This window comes from Tauraco erythrolophus, chromosome 4, assembly GCF_009769465.1.
Source record: "Tauraco erythrolophus isolate bTauEry1 chromosome 4, bTauEry1.pri, whole genome shotgun sequence".
Lineage (NCBI taxonomy): Eukaryota > Metazoa > Chordata > Aves > Musophagiformes > Musophagidae > Tauraco > Tauraco erythrolophus.
The window spans coordinates 17,249,376-17,269,874 of NC_141468.1; the positions used below are offsets into that span (position 1 = coordinate 17,249,376).

The 20,499-nt window shown below is 40.0% G+C and overlaps 1 protein-coding gene across 1 annotated transcript in view; it reads left to right on the top strand.

Moving 5' to 3' along the window:
- The window catches only part of SLC2A13 (solute carrier family 2 member 13), a 175,111-nt gene that overhangs the window by 23,455 nt on the left and 131,157 nt on the right, over positions 1-20,499 (top strand). The window contains exons 2-3 of the mRNA XM_086610397.1: positions 7,141-7,300; positions 16,145-16,353. Coding sequence (XP_086466523.1) covers positions 7,141-7,300; positions 16,145-16,353 — 369 coding nt within the window. The remainder of the gene's footprint in view (positions 1-7,140; positions 7,301-16,144; positions 16,354-20,499) is intronic.

Here is a 20,499-nt window from a genome sequence, read left to right on the forward strand (position 1 = left end):
CTGTTAGTGTGTGTTATGTTCTCACAAAGCAATGTGGTTTTAGTGCTAGTGGTTTGTCCCACTGCCCTTACATATTTCAGAGCTCTGCTGTAGCCAAGGGCCGTTGTGCCACTGCTAATAAACGGACTTCTGCTAATCTGATACAGGGGAGGGATTGAAATGGGAAAGTGTTCTGCCAATCATCCTTGAAATAACTTTCGGTAAGCAGTTATAAACTGCTGATAATGCCTTTACTAGATACATGCAGTGGGTGGAAAGCCTAGATATAAGAGAGGACTTGAGCTTTCCCCTGATGTTCACACTGATGTTCACACTGATGTTCACACTGATGTTCACACTGAAATACAAGCTGTTTCAATGAAGATTTTAGCTTCATCTGCTAGAGAAGTGGTTAGTGTAGTAGAACAGTGCTCAAATGCACTGCTCTCTCGAGTGTTTCCTATTAGCATGTTTAATGAGGCACTCTGATATCCTCTTAGGCTGACTGTCATTACTGAAAACTGAAGTGTTAACTGTAACAACAGAAAAGGACTCTACAATATGAAAAGGCCATATAATTGAAATATGTCATGGAGTTCTCTGTAGAATAGAGGTGGCTGATTGTTGATGCGGCTCCTGTATGTACGTTTGTGAAAGTGAATGGTCTTTTAAAATAAATATCCTTTGCAGTTAAAATGTATCCATTTTGTCAATGATACGTCTTCTCTCCACAAACTGCTTAAAGGGATTCTTCTTTAAATTGACATTAAAGAATATATAATTATTGTGGAACTTGTCACTTCTTTCAGGAAGTTAACCAGTGTGTTGCCCTTATCCTCTGGAATATTGCTTCTCAGACGTGAGCAATGTTCTAAAATTATTGGTTGGCAAGAATGCCGTTTTTGTCAGAAATAAAATAACAACCTCAGAGTATAATTTGTGTGAACACAACTGAAAGAAAATACTTGATGAAAGTCTCTTTGTCTGTATAATCTGATGTACTTCTGAGATCAGTAGTGTTTCAAGGCACTAAATTTAGATTGCATGTCCAATATCCAAGACGTAAGAAGTTTAGCAGATTTCTCCTGTAAAGTTACTGGAAGAAAACATTAGCCTGGTGTTCAGCTGTAGCTTGGCAAGTTTCCCCCTGCCTCCTTTGGAATTTACTGTCTAATTAATAAAAAAACCCAAACAAAAACCAAACCTTAAATTCCTATTCAAACTTTCTCGTAGCATAACAACCTCTATTAAGCTGTTTATTAATATTTAATTCCTGAATCTTTTTGCCATAAACTTGCTTCTTCATCAAGTTGCCTCCACAGATCTTCCGGCTGTGGAATCGCTTGCCAAAGCTGCTTGGAATCCTTACAAGTAGTACAAACCACTATGGGTAGCTGCTTAATGAAGCGAACTTTAAAGTTGGTTGCATTAAAGTTTAACATTTTAATGAAAATTTGCTCTTACAAGTTCATTCTAAGATACATGAAAAACCAAAACCATTACCTTGGTTAAGTATCTCAGTACAGCTTTATGTGTTAATGAAGAATGCCTCATTCCTGTGAGTATTCTCCTGAAAGGAAATGTTTTAGTAACTTCTGTTTCTGCCTGTCCATTTGGAACTCCTACCAGTACAAATTTCTGTAATGAACTGTGAGTGTTCTTTGTTGTTAATAGAGATTAATGGCTCAGTTGCTGTGCTGTGAAATAAGACAAGGGATAACTTTGCTTTTCTTTTTCTGTGATTATTTTGCATCCTGATTTTAGTTTCCAACTGGACAGTCTGGAGTCCCATGGCAGTTCAGGCCTGTCTCCGTTACTGTATGTAGTCCTGCCTGTGGGCCAGAACAGGCTTTTGATCTCATCGTGAACTGGTTGAGGGAGCTACGTGGTACAAACCCCTTAACGGACAGTGGGATTTCCTTTTAGCTGCTATCTTCTCTGGTTTACCTGGTGTTGATGGAAAGGGTCAGCACGAGCTGGAGGGAAGGAGGGACAGAACCATGACAAAAAGAGACACCAGCTCCTGGATATGTCTCCTTAGCACTTCCAGTTAACCATCAGTCCTCTTTATTCCTAAGCATGAAAGGCTCATTGGGTTGTGTGAGTTTTTTTTGAAGTTACCCAATTCTAGTCACCTATCTCTTGTGTTTATGGACCTTTTGGGTAGTAACATAAACAGCAACAACAACAAATTGTCAAGAATCCTTCCCAATGTTTTTGCTGCTTCTGATGCTGATTGTTGGTTGATACCAGTGAAATGGCTTGACACGTCCCTACTACCTTAAGGCTTTTGTGTCATGCTAGGGTGAAAGTGCATCTCATTTGGCATCCTGTCTCTGGCTTTTGTTGCTCATGTGTTGTATTTATGGCGCACTTTTCCTCTCATCTGCTAGACACACAACTGGAGCTGTAGTGGAAGTCCTGGTCTTTACAGGATGCGTTTATATGCATCTGATCTTGCAAAAAAAGTCTTCAAAATTATTCCGTCTCTCTGATATTTATTCCCAAATGCTTTTTATAAACAAGATCTCGGATTCCTTCTTTAGTCCTCTTATTTTGCTACCTTAATCTCATTTCTTAAAATACATTTTTAATTCTCCTCATTATCATAGGAGTTCTCCTTCATGACCTTTTTCTTTCTTCTGTCAGTAGGTTTGTTGACTTTATTCCTGAGCTACTTAATGAATTCTTTATAATGCTTATGTGTTCATATAGAAGATACCTTTCTGGATGGTAATGTGATTCTAAGATGCTTTTTCACACCTGCTTTTTATCGATTGTCTTAAAATTGAGCTGTGCACTGTCTTGTCACTGCTTTCCAATGGTAAGTCTGCAGTTTATAATAGCAACTCTAGTAATTAGTCTCCTAAGTGATCTTAGAAGTGAAAAAAACATTTAATATGATGATTTTAGTCCATCGTGTGTCCTCTGTTGCTTCCTGTATAATGATTAGATTCATCTTGTGGTCTAAATTTAAGAAACCTTCTATTATATTTTTTTCTGAACTATATTCTTTGATGAGGGCGGAAGGTTAATGCTTGGGTTACTCAAGTGGGTAACGATTGGGCTTGCCTGCTCTCTCTTCTCAGATTTCATAGCTGTGGTGCACAATGTAGAGCTTAGACTTTCTCTGACAGATTTCCAGTTAATTGTTTTCGTTTTCTTTTCCTCACATCTTGTCACTTACCAGCTTTATTAGTTAGTTAGTAATATACTTGCCTGCAGCAAGAATCTTTTATTTGTTGTGAGCACTTTAACAGTGAGAGTATATTAGAAAATGTCATCTAAGTGTAAATGAAAGCATTCTCATATGAAAGATTAAGAAAAGATTACATTGCAGCCATATTTATTTTGCTACAGAAGCTGTTCTTTGTTTTCAAATCTCTTTAATATCTATTAAAATAACTACATAATGAATACTAGTTATGCGTTTTAGAAATTTTTATCATTGATTAACATGGAGTGTCTTGCTTCTGACTATGCCTTTTCACAAGAGCTTACTCTCCTATGTTCTACTGTGTCCTAAATTGAAATTAGAGGAAGAAAATCTGCAGAACAATTGAAAGCAAATCTGTAATGTGAAAAACATTATAGAATCTAAAACATTATTTCTTGTGGTTTTTATTTTTTTCCTTCCTTAATTTGATCTGTTTCAGAATAGCCTTTTTAACTCCTGGTGATTTTTTTAAGAAAGAACTTTGCTTTTTTCTGTGAATGGTTGCTGGATGGGAGCCAGTCAAACAGGGGAGTCTTTCCTAATTGCCTCCTGCTGTTTCGTGAAACCTCCTGCCACACTCTGTTTCAGGCTCAGAGCAGCAATGCATACATTTTGATATCTAAATGATAACTGGAAACATATAACATAAATTTATCTTCTGAACTGAGGTTTTTGTTTGGATGGTTTGAACATATGGGTTTGGGGAAATTCAGTAGAGGAAGTAGGGTCTGAGTACAAAGCCAAAAAGGCTGTTTTTGACAGCAACATTGTGGAAAGTCTCAGAGTGAGAAAGCTGACATGGAAGTCACAGAATCATTTTGGTTGGAGACCCACCTGTGGAGATGGTCAGGACCTAATTGAGCATGGTCCTGGGCAACCTGCTCTAGCTGACCCTGCTTGAACAGAGATTGGTCTAGATGATCTCCAAGTGTCCCTGTCAAACAATTCCGTATGAGTTTGAACGAATACTCTAACTCCTTAAGTTTTCCTAAGAAATCCCGTGCTGTTCACTGCAGGTTTCATAATGATTTCAACTGTTGTACTGATGCCAGCTGAATAGCTGGTATCATTGGCTAGCTTGTGACAGGACTGTTAAGGTGTGCAAGCTTCCCCTTCTTCTGCTAATTCCTGTAGTCATTAACTTTGTGGCACAAATGCAGCAGAAACAGTAAACCTCCTGCTGTCATGGTGTCTCTTCAAGACACTTTACAAACTTGTTTTAACCTTCACACTATCCTTGTGTTACAGCAGGCTTTAGTTTCGCCTGTAAATGGCAAGTGTTACATTAGGCAGGGCTTGTGATGGTTCTAGCAGTGTCCCAGGACCGAAGGTTAGCAAGAGCTGTTGGTCTGATGAATGGAGGGTGGTGAGGCACTGGAACAGGTTGCCCAGAGAAGTGGTGGATGCCCCATCCCTGGAGGTGTTCAGCGCCAGGTTGGGTGAGGCTTTGAGCAACCTGGTGTGGTGGAGGATGTCCCTGCCCATGGCAGGGGGGTTGGAACTAGATGATCTTTGAGGTCCCTTCGAACCCTAACCATTCTGTGATTCTATTTTTTGGATGCCTGAGAAGCAGATTTGACTGGCATGTTTTGAACAAGGTTTCTCTGCAGATTCTGTGTAAAATCAGCCTGCATTAAGAGTTGAAGGAGAGGGAAAAATGCAGCTTTTTTTTACAGAGCGTATACTGATTTTGGTTATGCCCATCTTTCTAACTGTTTTCGAGTAAAATCCACATACAGATGTTGCCATTTTTACCTCTCAAATTAGCTTCACTAGATGATTATCTGTTTCAAAGATATCCTTCTTGGGATTATATTTTATTTTTTCTAAAGCTTTTAATGGTATCCATGTTTGCAGGACATGGAGGAGGATGAATGCCAGGGACTGACTTTCAGTAGTTTCCAAGAGAAAGATGTAAGGTCAGTTTTCTCTGTGTGTCCCCTGAAAGACAGAAACACAACCATATTTTTCTTCCGTGTATTTACTGCAAGGCCCCGTTCTGTTTCTATACCTGTGAGCTCCACGTTGGAGGGCTTGGTCTCTCATTTCGTTCCTGCTGCTCTGTATTCAGTCTTCTTCTCTCATTTCCAGGTTACTCTTGCAAACAGCAGAGAAGGTGTTTGTGGGCCAAATGATAAAATACCCACTGGCAAGCAGACTTTTTTTTCTTTTTAACCCCCATCTTTGCATTACCATGGCTTTATAGTGATGATTGTTCTGCATAAGAGTAGTGGAGAGCAAAGAATGAGCGGCCTCAAAAAAACCCTCCAGAGATAATTAGTTCAAATGCTGATGTGAAAGATGTGAGAGAAATATCCCTAATGGTGGACGGTGTTTGAAAAATTGCTTCTCTGTCAAACATGCAAAGGGCTGTTTCAATGTGTTTTTCCGTGGTGCGTTCTGGTTGGCTTTGAAAAATGGTTGAATAAATTTTTAATGTTTTTTTTTTTTTTCTGACACTTTTATGTGTTGTGTGTTTTTTTTTTTTTTATTCTGTGTGGGTTGCTCAGTCAATAGGAGGAGGCAGCGGCATTGGCACGTCCTGGGAGGCACTGCTGGGAACGGGGTGATCACGCTGAGCGGCTGCTGCGAGCGTTTACCTATTGGAACAAAAGATCTTCTGATGCCATTTTATTATTAAACAATCTGTATTTCTCGCTCGAGCTTTTGGAGGCTCCCAGTAGTTCTGTCAGGCTAACCTTGTTGCTAAAGACGATTTTGTGCTCTTAGTTGGATGAGTCAGCCAGGCAGCGGGGCGCCGGCCGAAGCCTCCGCCGCTTTATGGTGACGCCTTTCTGCCATGACCTGAGCCGGGAGCTGTGGCTGTGCTTCAGGAGCCGTGTACCTGCCTTCGGGTGACCCCCTTTCTTGCTGGGGGTATTGCACTGGCTTGTGCTGGCGTGGGCCTGTCGCTGTGGAGGCGGCTGCCCCAGGCTGGAAGATGTGATGTCTCTGCTGCTGCTGAGCTGTGCTCGAGTTGTATCTCAGCTGGCTTCAGTCGAAGTACGTTTTTGTGTGTGTGCCACCAACGTACTTCTAGTTTGAACTACAAAAGAAATTGCTGTTGGTTGTCACTGTTGGTTCTCTTAAGGAAACAGGGATATAAATTTCCTTTAAATGAGGGCATGACTTTGGTGGATTTGGAGCACCAAAGGATGTACCGCACCCAGCTCTGCTCTTTGTACGCAGTTGAACTCCAGTTTTTACTGTTTGTGTGTGCGTGTGCACGCTCCTGTGTGTGTTCCACGCGGGCATTTCTGTCTTTTGCACAAATGGCTCGTTCAGAACCATCACATAATTCATGGGAAATACTACTAGTGTTAAGACAGAATAAAAGGCAGCTGTGCTTTAGCTTCAGTCCTTGCTTCCTTATGGCAGTAGGGTTTTTAGCACTGCATACAGAATACTTGTAAACTAAGTCAAGAAACAATCAAGAAAGTCAAGAAACAATCTGTTCTATATAACAATAATGAAATTACTCAATAATAATAATGAGAATGATAATGCTTGGCCTTGCTTTTTCTTGGAGGTGGAAACTGTGCTAAAGTTCTGTTTAAACTCAGAGCTGTGAACACTTGGTGTCTTCAGTTAGTCACTTTGATATATGTGTGTTTGGATCATAGCATCTCTTTGTTTCAAAACTATAAATATATTTATGCTTTCTTTTAATCTTAGTGTACATGCAGTGTGAATTGGAGTTATTCCTTGTATCGTTTCGTCAAACCTTGAACTTGCAATACAGCCACTAGCAACCTGCGTGTGTGCCCATTTGCTCTCGATATGCTTCTAGAGTTCATTACGTGTATTTTCTTTCTTTACGTCTTTCGGAACCTAGAAATCAAATTATTCCATCTTGTTCCATTTAAATGGCATAATATTTTATGATGAAAAAGGGATGTAATATCTTTCGATTTTTATAACTGTAATTTAATTTATTCTTGTAGGTGTAGCATCTATGACTGTGCCAGTGTACATTGCAGAAGTTGCTCCACCGCACTTAAGAGGCAGATTAGTCACCATTAACACTTTGTTCATCACTGGAGGGCAGTTTTTTGCAAGCGTTGTCGATGGAATCTTCAGCTACCTCGCGAAGGATGGATGGAGGTTTGTGAGTCTTCCTTGCTAAAAGCAAAACTGGTGTGGTCTTGATTTGGTTGACAGCTATTATAATTCTTGTTGGTAAAAAAGTTTACCTATAAAGTAGTAAAACTGTATACTGAAATAGAACTTTAATAATTAACTCTTGCTAAATGATATCCATACTGCTTTCACTTAGCCTTAATAGTCACAGTATGCTTAGATTTTTTGACTTTACTAAACTTTAAAATGGATGAGCAATAAATATGCATCAACAAGCTTGAATGATCATTGTGATGTTTATGAAAGTAGCTTGCCTCTTGCATTTAGAATAATTACATGCTGATTTTTCAAAAGGCAAATTTCCAGTAAGTATGATGCTCTATGTGCAAAATAGAGGTGTATTTCAAATATTCTTAATCTAAGCAGCAGTAATCCAGTCAGAATTGAAGTGAAGAATATTGTGGCATAACTTTATAGTTAAAAGTTTAGGTTATAGAATAATATGAATCTCCTCTCTCTGGATATTGTGTTCTTCCTATAGACATTGCTAAGCGTTTCTGGACTGCAGCCTTATACCTGCCATCTCTATAGTGGTGTGTCATTTGAGAGAGATGAGAAATTTCAGTGGCTCAGTATTTTACTTGCAGCGCTGACTTGAAAAAATAATTAACAGAAATGTGTAGGAGGAATAACTTACACTATACATGCCAACTTCGGGAAACTTGTGCTTAGTTATCTTAGAATACCAGGTTGGAAGGGACCATGAAGATCATCTGATCCAGTCTTTCTTGACAAAAGCATGGTCTAGCCAAGATGGCCCAGCACCCTGTCCAGCTGGATCTTAAAGGTGTCCAATGTTGGGGAATCCACCACTTTTCCTGGGGAGATTATTCCAATGGCTGATTGTTCTCATTGTGAAAAATTTTCCTCTTGTCTTCAACCAGAATCTGCCCAGGAGTAACTTGTACCCATTACCCCTTGTCTTTTCCATGTGACTTGTGAAAAAGGAGTCTCCATCTTCGTTGCCACCCTTTACATACTGCAACATGGTGATAAGGTTTCCCCTAAGCCTTTTTTTCTCAAGGCTGAGCAAACCCAGTTGTCTCAGTGTTTCCTCATGTGGTAGGTCTTCCAGTCCTTTGATCACGGAATCACAGAATGTTAGGGATTGGAAGGGACCTCAAAGGATCATCTAGTCCAATCCCCCTGCCGGAGCGAGCAGGACCACCTAGATCAGATCACACAAGAACACATCCGGGCCGGTTTTGATCATCTTTTTGACCCTTCTCAGGACCCTCTCCACAACTCTTTTGCATACCAGGGACCAAAACTAAACACAGTATTCTAGGTGTGGTGTGGCAAGCACTGATTAAAGTGGGGTAATGACTTTATCCCTGCTGGTGATGCCCTTGTTGATGCAACCCAGCATCCTGTAGGCTTGCTTTGCTGCAGCAGCACACTGTTTGCTCATATTGAGCTTGTTGTCCACCAGGACCCTCAGGTCCCTTTCCACAGAACTGCTTCCTAGCTGGGTAGATCCTAGCCTATGCTGCACTCCTTGATTTGTGTTTTCCCAGGTGCAAAACTTTACATTTGTTCTTCAACTTCATAAGGTTTTTGTTAGCCCACTCTTCCAGCCTGTCCAGGTCTTCCTGCAGGCTGGCTCTCCCTTCCAAAGTGTCCACTTGCTCGCTCAGTTTGGTATCATCAGCAAACTTCATCAGTGTACACTTGATCCCATCACCCAGGTCACTTATGAAGATACTAAACCTTGTTGGGCCCAATATTGGTCCCTGGGGGACCCCACTTGTGAAGGTTGCCAGTTTGAAAGGGAGCTATTGACCACCACCCTCTGGGTGCAGCCTGTCAGCCAGTTCTGCACCCACCACACAGACCACTTGTCCAGACCATAATGCATCAGTTTCTCTAGGAGGAGGCCGTGGAAAACCATATCGAAAGGCTTATTACGTGTGCTTTTCTCTTCAAAACCTCTTGGGAAACGGATGCATGTTGCTGTAGGGCCTTTGATTTGTATTGCTACAGCCTGGAATTGTTTTGCTATTTGAAAACCCTAATTCGAAGGATCCTCCCTTCATTCCCAAAATCTTGCAACATAAATGTTATTACATTCTTTGGCTTCTAATGTTGCTGAATGGGGATTTCTAGGTGCACTGATGTTTGAGTTTTAATTAGGAATGATTAATTTGGGACTTGGTACATAGAAGTACTTGGAAGCTGATCTTTTCATAGTGTGTAAAGAAATATACATTAAACCAAAAAATTGATGTTTTCTTCTTAATGAATCTATGGTTTAATTTGTGTATGTCTGCAAATTCAAGAAGTTGGAGGTTTTTACTTTTTGTCCATATGATTGTTTCCTTTGCCTCTGTACAAAAGATGTCACATTTTGACCTTAAGAAAAAATAGCTTCATGCTGATTTTATTTTTAATTTATTTTTAATTTAATTTTAATTTAATTTTAGTTTTAGCTCTGCTTTATGCTTTCTGAAAATGCAGTGGTTACTTTTACGTGAAGCTTTTGGTGACCTTTTCATTATAATGCAGCTGCATTCTCTGGCAGACTATATGTCCCCTTATGGAGAATGGAGAAACAGCCTTCACTGATAGAAAAAATTAGTTTTATAGGATTGCTAATCCCTTTCTGGAATTAAAGAAATATGCTCGATTTTGAGAAAAGTTAATGCCATGCAGTCATCCATTTCAAGGTAAAATACAAACGGAAGTATTCGTTCCCTGATGGCAATTATTCATTAGCTGTTTTATTATTTTGAAATAACTTTTAGCCTAGATGATTTGCTATTGTACTGACTTCCTGTGCATGGGGCTGGGTGGGAGGAACGGACAAGTAAAGATATTTAGAAATGGAGCTCTGAGTCACCGTTACTGTTAGAGGTGTTGTGTGCTTTCTGTTTAGGCAGATTTTTTGAGTTCACTTTACCTCAGTGGTTAGGGATTCAGCTGGGGGAAGCTTTTGTGGATGTAAGTCTGTTTTTTTTTTTTTTCCCATTAGTGAGGTGACACATAGTAGGTAAGGATGTGTTTGTAATCTGTGTTTCAGTAAATACTAGCGTAATGAAAGAAAGCTACAAGCTAACAAAGTATCTGACAAGTATTGGTCTTTATTGGAGCTGTGTTTTTGTCTAATTGTTCAGATAAACTAAGATATCCTCTAGCTTGAATTTTTGCTGCTCAAAAGCAAAAAGCAAACTTCTAGACTTCTTTGGAAGAGATCAGTCAAAGAGCTAGCAGTGTGGTATAGGATCTATCAGTTTTCAAATCAAGCAGTGACATGGGATTAACAAGTACAGTCGTATGTAAATGATTATTTAAGTGAAAAATAGCCTTCCAGTTTGTTACACACTGGAATGTGTACTATATTTTGACATGTTACTTTGTAAATATATTTAGCTGAAGTGGAAGATTAGGTGGAAGGCAATAATCATTGTCACATGCAAATTTTATCTTCTTGTAAAACACTGATGTTTCAATATACCACTATACTTTGAAAAGGAATGAAGCCCCCACCCACTGAAATGATACACAACTGTTCAGAGAACTTCTACATGAGTGTAACTTAATCTTCTGGTTGGAACAAAAAATATACTCTACTAAATTCAGGCCTTTTAACCCACTTGAACTGAAAGACTTGAAATTAAAATCTAGAACCTGTGGACTGAGGAGGCTAGGCGTTTGATCAGAGCTGTGTGAGATGCTGGCCTTTGAAAATCCCCAACAATGAGCGTTTCAACTTCTCAAGACACTTGTTCAGATGTTCAGTCACTCTTACTGAGAAGAAGTAATCTTTCCCTCATCTTTGATCTGAATTTTCCGTGTTGCAGCTTGTGACTGTTGACTCTTGTCCATCTGAAAGGAGTCTGTCTCCATCTTCTCTATGAGCTCCTTTTCAGTTGTGAAAGATGCAGTTAGATCTTGTCTTGATCATGGCCTTTCTGGGCAGCATGAACCCAGTTCTCTCAACCTCTTCTTTTATGTCATACGCTCCTGTTGTGTGGCCATCTTAGTGATCCGTTGCTGTTCCTGGTTGGTAGCGCTCTCTCATGCTGGTGATCCCAGTCTTCCAGATTCAGCATGGTGTCTTGAGTAGTGAGGAGTAATTGTTTGTTGTAGCCTTCTGGCTCATGCTGGGTAACTTTTGCTAATGCAGTAATGTTGCGTTTTATGTACGTGCCAAGTACTGTTTAGCTGGATTGAGCGGAGCAAAGTGAAACTGTTGACGATGCATTGGGCAGAAACAGGCTATGCTAGTGATGAAGTATCCAAGGGTTCTCAGCTGCGGTGCTAGGGCTCTTAATTGGTGATTGTGTACTTATCTGTCCTCAGGTTTACTGCAACCTGAGACGGAGCAGATGGCCAGTCACCTGGAAAGAGTGGCCAGCAAACACATGGAGAGAAATCACAGATGTTCGCTCTTGAGTCATCACATATAAGAAGGAAAATTACAGCAACTATTGTAGCTCTTAGTGACCGAATGGCTAAGTATCAGAGTGCTACAAAAAACAATAAGGAACTTTACTTTTTCTAGCCTCTGCTTGTTCTTGGAAATGCTGGATATTAAATGAAAAAAAAAAAAACAAAGAAAACAAATATTTAACCTGACTCTTATGTCAGGTTAGCTTTATAAACCCTGCTAATGCCATCTTAATAGTATTGCAGCAGTGTGTATGAGAAGGAGAAATGTTACAGCAGACTTATTAAATTTCATGCTGGATTTTTTCGGGTCTGCTAGACATCTGGCTTCAAATGCGAAGTCTTGTATTCTGTATAGGAAAGAACTATATTAGATTTCTGAAAGCTGGCTCCCTGCATGAAATGTCTAAAATTGCCTGCTTTTACTCTAAATTCGTTATATCAAAGTTGCTTGATCTGCAAATTGCAACAACTCTTGAACTTGCAATGGATGTATGCTCTTAACTGAACATTTTCCTTCTGGCCTGCTCCTTGTAGTCAACTTGGACCAGAAACGTGGAAAGAAAACTGACTTTAGTGAGCAAGCACTTTCTATACATTTCTTTATCTCGCCTGTGATAAACAATCCAATAGAGTCCGACTGGTACACTTAACAGGCTGGATTGAGCTTTCAGGAGCATCAATTGATTTTTGCCTCCTAAGATGATTGCAGGTACCCAGCTGCTTAATACTGGAGGCTCTGCTGCATTTAAAGGACTGAAGGGCTTTGGAGGAGCAGAAATTAGGTAATATGAGTGTAAAGGACTAAATCTGTTTATTTAAATGCATTAAAAGATCCTTTTGCTTGCAGTTTGACAGAATATAGCTATTGTGTTTTTAATTTCTATGTTTTTTTCTACTCTTCATTTGAAATAGAAAAAGCTTTCTAAATATCACTGTAATGCAGATATTCAGTATGCAGTTTGATGAGTTTCAATGGTGTATGTGTAAAGGTGGTTCTGTATACAGCTACCAAAATGTTTGTGAAGAGGGAAGAGCATGGCAGGAAAGGAGGACATTAAGGAACATTAGTGAATGAAGAATGAGAACATTAGTGAATTAGTGACATTGTTAGATATGTTAGCTGGAGACTACTCGACCAATAATCCTTCCACAGGCTTTGTGTTTTGAATTTATTTTCTTCCATCTGCTTTTCTTTTTTTTTTTTTTTTTTTAAACTAATGATGAGCTATGGCATTCTCGGTGTTACAAAATAAGAGACTTGTTAACAGATTTCTTTCTAGATCAAGATTTCCTTATATGACCTTTGGATATTTTTGCTGGTTTTAGGGCACAGCTTGGGGATGGGAAGACTGGCCTGCATACACATTGTCATTACCTTTTGGGTGTTCTTTTCGCCATTCTCCAGCTTTCTGCCCTTTTGTGTTGCTCGTGTTTTTCTTTATTAAATGTACAAATGCCTCTTAGAAAGTCCGTTCCCATTTAATTCCAAAATGCATTTGGACTTGACAAACATATTTGATTCATTGCCCTGAAAGAAGGTTTCCGTTATTGGTTGTCCTCTCTTTCCTACTCTATTAGCCATCTCATTTCATATCGTGCTCTATAAAAACATCCAGTTGAGAGACTCTGGAATCATCTGTGTGAAAGCATACAACCTGGGGTATGAAGAAAGCAGCTAGAGGGAAGATTGGCAAATCTTCCTAATCTCCTGATTGATGTGAAGGTGCTAACCTGTTTATGAGTGCAGACTACCTTAGTATTCAGTCTGAGGGCTAGATTCTGGAAGTGTTTTAATGATTATAACCACTAATGTGAAACCTGTGATAGCTGCATTAGTGTACAGATGACGTCAGCACCGTTTAAAGCCTTTATCAGAAGTGAAAAAAATCTCAGTGAAGCGCGAAAGGGAAAAGGTCAGACTTAAAAAGCAGAAGAAAATTGTACATTGTTCTGCAATTCGTGTTACTCTTCTAAGTTTTTTATTAAAGGAATATAAAAACGTGAAGTGTATAGACCAGAACCACTCATGAAAGTTGGTGATATCATAGAATCATAGAATGGTTTGGGTTGAACCTTAAAGATCATCTAGTTCCAACCCCCCTGCCATGGTTAGAGAAACCTTCCACTAGATCATGTTGACCAAAGCCTCATCCAACCTGGCCTTGAACACCCTCAGGGATGAAGCATCCACAACTTCTCTGGCCAACCTGTTCCAATGCCTCACCACCCTCAGAGTCAAGAATTTCTTCCTTATATCTCATCTAAATCTACCTTCTTTCAGTTTAAAGCCATTACCCCTTGTCCTGTTGCTACATGCGCTTGTAAAAGTCCTTCTCCAGTTTTCTTGTAGGTCCCCTTTAAGAACTGGAAGACTGCCGTAGTAAGATCTACCTCGAGCCTACTCTTCTTCATGCTGAACAACCCCAACTCTCTTAGCCTGTCTTCATAGGAGAGGTACTCCAGCCCTCAGATCATCTTTGTGGCCCTCCTCTGGACTCGCTCCAGCAGCTCCATGTCCTTCTTGTGTTGGGGTATTAGAGCTGAACGCGGTATTCCAGGTGGGGTCTCACGAGAGCAGAGTAGAGGGGCAGAATCACCTCCCTTGACCTGCTGGCCACGCTCCTCCCGATGCAGCCCAGGATACAGTTGGCTTTCTGGGCTGCTAGCGCACATTGCCGGCTCATGTTGAGCTTCTCATCCACCAGCACTCCCAAGTCCTTTTCCTCCGGGCTGCTCTCAATCCATTCTCTGCACAGCCTGTACTTGTGCTTGGGATTGCCCTGACCCACGTGCAGGACCTTGCACTTGGCCTTGTTGAACTTCATGAGGTTTACACAGACCCACCTCTCCAGCCTGTCAAGGTCCCTCTGGATGACATCCCTTCCCTCCAGCGTGTCCACAAGATGACACAGCTTGGTGTCATCTGCAAACTCGCTGAGGGTGCACTCGATCTCACTGTCCATGTTGCTGACAAAGATGTTAAACAGCACTGGCCCCAGTACTGACCTCTGAGGAACAGCACTCGTCACTGGTCTCCACGTGGACATTGAATCGTTGACTGCAACTTTTTGAGTGTGACCATCCAGCCAGTTCCTTATCGACTGAGTGGTTCTTCTGTCAAATCCATGTATTTCCAATTTAGAGACAAGAATGTCATGTGGGACAGTGTCAAGTCCAGGTAGACAATGTCGGTTGCTTTTCCCTTACCCACCAACACTGTAACCTCCTCATAGAAGGCCACCAAATTAGTCAGGCAGGATTTGCCCTTAGTGAAGCCACATTGGCTGTCACCAGTCGCCTCCTTTTTTACCATGTGCCTTAGCGTAGTTTCCAGGAGGATCCGCTCCTATGATTTTGCTGGGCACAGAGGTGAGACTGACTGGCCTGTAGTTCCCTGGATCTCCCTTTTTTCTCTTTTTAAGGATGGGGGCTATGTTCCCCTTTTCCAGTCAGTGAGGAACTTCACCAGACTGCCGCAACTTATCAAAGATGATGGATAGTGACTTAGCAACTTCCATTTTCTGGTTCCTTCAGGCATGCTTGTCTTCCACAGTCCTTCCCCTCACTTTAGCTGGAGCAAATCATTGTATCTGTGGTGTTGTCAGAGGTGTCAGTGCTGATCCCTGGAAACATAACTCTCTGGCCAGCGGTAATTCTCTATTGAGTAGAAAACTAGCCTTAATGCTGTATGTAGTAACTGTGCTGGGCATCTAAAATGCGGTTTTGATTTAAAACCTAACATTGCAGCTGGCTGAAGATTTGAGAGCAGACCTCTAAAAGATCTGGTGTGAATTGCCGTGCTGGTGAAATGAACTTTTTCAGTGTTCCTGTCTAATAATCAGAAATGTTCAGAAGTAAAACAGGCATCTCGTTACACAAGAGGTGTATTCCTTGGTCACATGTGTCTTTGTATATGTATTACTGACCAAATTAAGCATTTCAAGTTGGCTGGTTTGGGGTTTATCTTTTATAATATGTCTGTGAAGCAATTAGCAGGATTTCGATCTCATTTTTGCCAACGGCAGTACCTGTTTGGTCTCTGTGCCTTTGCTTCCTCTTCGTGTTCATTCTTTTCTTGTATCTTCACCGAAGATGATATTAGTTTCCAAATCACTGGAATGCTTCAGGGTTTTTGTTTAATCTGCCTTAGTGTCCTTGGGACCAGTGGCTGTAGGGACAGTGGTTGCAGAATAGTCAACATGTCCTAGTCAACAGATTTCCTGGAATTGAAAGCTGAAGGTCCTGTTTTCTAAAGTACTTGCAGAATGTGATTCTTTAACTTTTGGTGATAAAGGAAGTGAGGGGAGGAGAGTTTGATTTGTAATTTACGGCTTGAGTAGCTGTAGCCGAGTCTTCTTGTAGCATGTATTTCTAGGCAAATATTAGATATTTATTTATTTACTTACTTATTTCCAGGTACATGCTGGGCCTGTCAGCTATTCCAGCAGTGATACAGTTTCTTGGGTTCCTGTTTCTTCCCGAAAGTCCCCGCTGGCTCATTCAGAAAGGCCAGACTCAGAGAGCACGGAGAATTCTGTCTCAAATGCGTGGCAACCAGGCAATTGATGAGGAGTACGACAGTATCAAAAACAACATTGAAGAAGAAGAAAAAGAAGTTGGAGCAGGTATGTTGAGTGCTTGCTGGCCTCCCTGCATATCTATGAGGAGATAAAAATTAGAAGAAACGAAGTTGTAGCCTGTGGGACCTTGATGTTTTGCCTTTTCCTGTCTGTTTTGCTATTTGAAATATTTCATACACTGGTAGCTTCAAAAATGAACAGATGTTTCTATGATCCTACAGTTTTAAATTAGGTTGTGATTTCTTAAGTGAGGAAAAAGTAAAGTTGCGTAACATTCTAAGTTTATACCACCTACATTTATGTGAGAATTGCACTCACTCAAAAAATTACTCAGTTTAAGAATGCACGTCTTGAAGAGTGGAAATAAGTAAAATCAAATTTAGTTTCTTTTATTGGTGGAAAAGACCAGACACACTAGGGAGGTCAGAAGGCATTTTACATGACTGAATTATCCAGAGGCCATATCCTGGTTGACCGTATTCTAGAGAAGCAGCCTTTGGAAACATTTACAAAACTAAGCATTTAATATAGAGTCTTTTTCAGTAAAGGCAGCTTCTGAAAGTCCTTTTGGTCTGCCCTTAAGAGAATAAGACATCTAAATCAAATTGGTTTTTAGTATTTTGTATCCTTATGCCATAATTGCTCAAAATTTATGTATGTACTTATGTGTGTACTTATAAAGCAAGATTACAATTCCATTGACTTTCTGTACATTACATATTTTTCCTTCACTCTGTGCTGAAAATGTTAATGTGGGAATCTCAAGTAAGGCTCTTAAGTAAGGTTCATCTTAATTTTTCCTTCCTTAAACATTGCTAGGGAAATATTGTTAACTTAGAGCTGATGGAAAGAAAAATGCAAGTTATTTTATGTCTCCGTAAATTGAGATTCAACAGCCTATAATACCTAATCTCATTGCCTCATTGAGTTTGGCTTTGAGCCATCCAATAAATAATTAAGTATCTGGAAAAAGTTATTTGCTACATACTAGTGAAGGGATCTTCAAAATATTCATTGCCAGTGTGAAATAGGGCTGGATTTTTTTTCTCCTGTTATATTTTTGAGGCTTTAGATACCTTTTTTCAGCCCTTCAATTTAGGGAGGGGAAATGAAATTCATTGAAGCTGATTTGATAAAAATCCGAAGTGGATATTGATAGAATAGCTTGGGTTTAAGAGTCCTGTGCTGAGGTTCTTGATCCTAATTAGGGATTGTGCGGTTTGATTCCATGGAGAGCCATTTAATGTCTAGTATTAAAATTTTTATACTTTGTAGAAATAAAAGGATCCAGGTGTTTGACCCATCCACTGGGCTACAGGGTATGGCCTTGTTTCTCTCTCTTAAATCTTTCCTCATGCTGCTGTTATGCTATTTGTAAACTAGACGTGTTATTGTAAGACTGCAGTAGGACTGACTCCAGGTCAGTTGTTAAATTGGTCCTTTATACATTTTAAACTTGGACTGGCACACTAATTATGAGATTGTTAGCTTTCTGGGATGTGTAGATTTCTTGATTTCGCTTCATCCTCCTCCCCTCGCCTCCTTCCCCAACAACTTGCTGTGTTCCTGGAGTTTAGTTAAGTCAAGTACATTCCTAGGAGAAATCTCGGTTACAGACAATCAGTGTTTTCCTCTCAGGTAATTCACAGATTCAGGGTTGTCACCAAAGTGTGTTAAAAAAATGAGGGTAGTTAGAAGTGTATGCTGTCCCACTTGTTATAAATGTGTAGTAAATAGGCATTCGATAGTTACAGTCACTCTTGTTTTTGATTACAACTTGGTAATAATTGCACTTAATCCCATTTAACCCAAAGTCTTCGTTGTTATAAAAATGTATGTTGTGTGTCAGCATCAAGACATACGTTATTTTTGTTACCTTTCTGTGACTTACAGGCAGTATTTACAAGTGGTTTTAAATTGTAATTATTATAATTTCTTGAGGAGCTGTCTGGATCTTAAGTGTTGAGTTTGGCATATGTAGTGCAAGAGAAACTTAATGTTCATGATTTCATTGCCAGGTGTTCAGGTACTGACAACTCAAATATGTGCTTCTGCAAAGACTTTGCATTTCATTTTGCTGTATGGATTTTGTTTTGGCTTTTTGTTTGTTTGTTTGATGTATTCCTGTAGTACTTCCTGTATTCATTTTTCCTATTTGTGGCAGACAATGTCTTAAAACTCTAGTTAGTAGAAATGACAAACGATGGTAGTAATTGAGGCTTTGAGCAACCTGGTCTAGTGGAAGGTGTCCCTGCCTGTGGCATGGGCGTTGGAACTACATGATCTTTAACGTCCCTTCCAACTCAAACCATTCTATGATTCATTCTAATTTCTATAAGACATTGTGGTTATCATTCCATTTTTGTAAAAAGCTTTAATGACCCTAGACTGACATTATGTGTGTGACATTCAAGGAAAGATAACTTCATAGATTGAAAATCATCCGGCTTACTAGGTGATAGTGTCTTTTCCTTTCCTGTCTTTTCCTTTCTTGCAAAAGAACAGATGTTCTTTTTCATTAATTGGTACACAGCATCTTTGCTAGTTTCTTAGGGCATCATTTTCTAAGTGAAAATAAGCCTGTGTTTGACTCCTCCTCTGCAAGGGACTAACAGAATGTAACCGTAACATATTCTCCAGTCCCACACTCAAAACTGTAGTGCCTTTTGTAACTGTTTCATCAACTATTCTTGTCACGGAAATAATGACTCACAGGGGAACTTCGTCTATGTTGTTTAAGCTACTTTCTTGAAGGTTTGGTTTTAATGTCTGTCGAGACCAGAGAAGTTCCTTGCATTTTCCACATGGTCATCAAGCAGCTTCTGTCTTGAAAATACTAAAAACGCCTTCAGCAACAAACTTCTGTCTCAGAAGTCTTTTATACCACTGTGGGATACCTGTTAAGCAAATGATTCACGTTTCTTTATCCTTTCCAGTACATTCAGCCAAATCACTGCTGCTGATACTGCTTGGTAGCTTACATTTTAGCATTTTCAGATTGGTATCAGGATAAGGATGTATCTTTTTGACAAATATTTTCCCCATGACTGGTTATGCAAATGACATTTTTCCAACAATCATGAATACTGCTTTTGCATACTCTATTCTGTACTTCCAGGGTGACTTGGCATTGTGACCTTGCATTTTGAGAAGGGACGGGGAGGGCATTGCATTCTGCAGTATTGTTACAAGACGAGTTGAATCTTGGTCAAGTCCAGCTAATCATCGTCTTTTAACGTCATCCCCTTCTCAGATGGTGGGGCTGTAGTGCAAAAGAGAGCTGGAAATACGAAAATCAAGGGTAGAAGGACTGATGAAGATGATGTGAAAGGGAAGAGAGCTCTTGCTGGAAGTTGTGGAAACAGTAGTTTATAGGTGTGAAGTGGCCTTCTCCTTCAAATATGCTGTGGATCTTGCAGATTCCCCAGTGCTTGACTCAGGCTCTGAAGCCTTAGAGGAGGGAAAAGGAGAGAAAATGGTCAGAAGGGGTTTGCAACTGAGGGAAGGATCAAAGACACTGCTGAGAGAGAGTTCTGGGGTGTCTTTGTAGCAAAACATGTCTGAACTTGCACTGCTGCTGAATTGTAAGATTTTAGCTCAGTTAAGGAACAGGTCCTATACTGCACACTAGTTAAAACCAGGCAATCAAATCATAGCAATGCAGGTAAGTGCTGGCACAGTGTCTTATTTAAATGCACAGGTATAGATGAAATAACTTGTGCTCCTAAGCGAATTAGAGAGTGGAATTTGTAATGTTAATTCTAGAGCAAGCATTTTGGAGTGAATTTAAAGGTGACGGGTTTGTGCATAACAATAAAGCTATCTAGCACATCTTTTGTAAAAGTTTTACAAGCTGCCAGTGTAGTGGTCATTTCAGACTTGAACGGAATAATTATAGCATCCAACACAGACATTTTAAATACATTATTAATTTCCTGTATGTTTGACAACACTCCAGTGTTCAAATCACAGGAAAGTATCAGTTTGTACTGTCTTTCTGAGTGAAAGCATCTGCAAACTGCGTGGCTTTTCCTCACACCCCTCTTGTAGCAATATTGAGCTGTGATGTGCCAGGATGCATGATATTTCACGTGAAATCAGTAGTGATGAGTATAGTTCCAGCTTAGCATCTTGACGAAATGAACATCATTTGCATTAAGACTAGACATTTATTTTTGTGCAGGTGAAGGA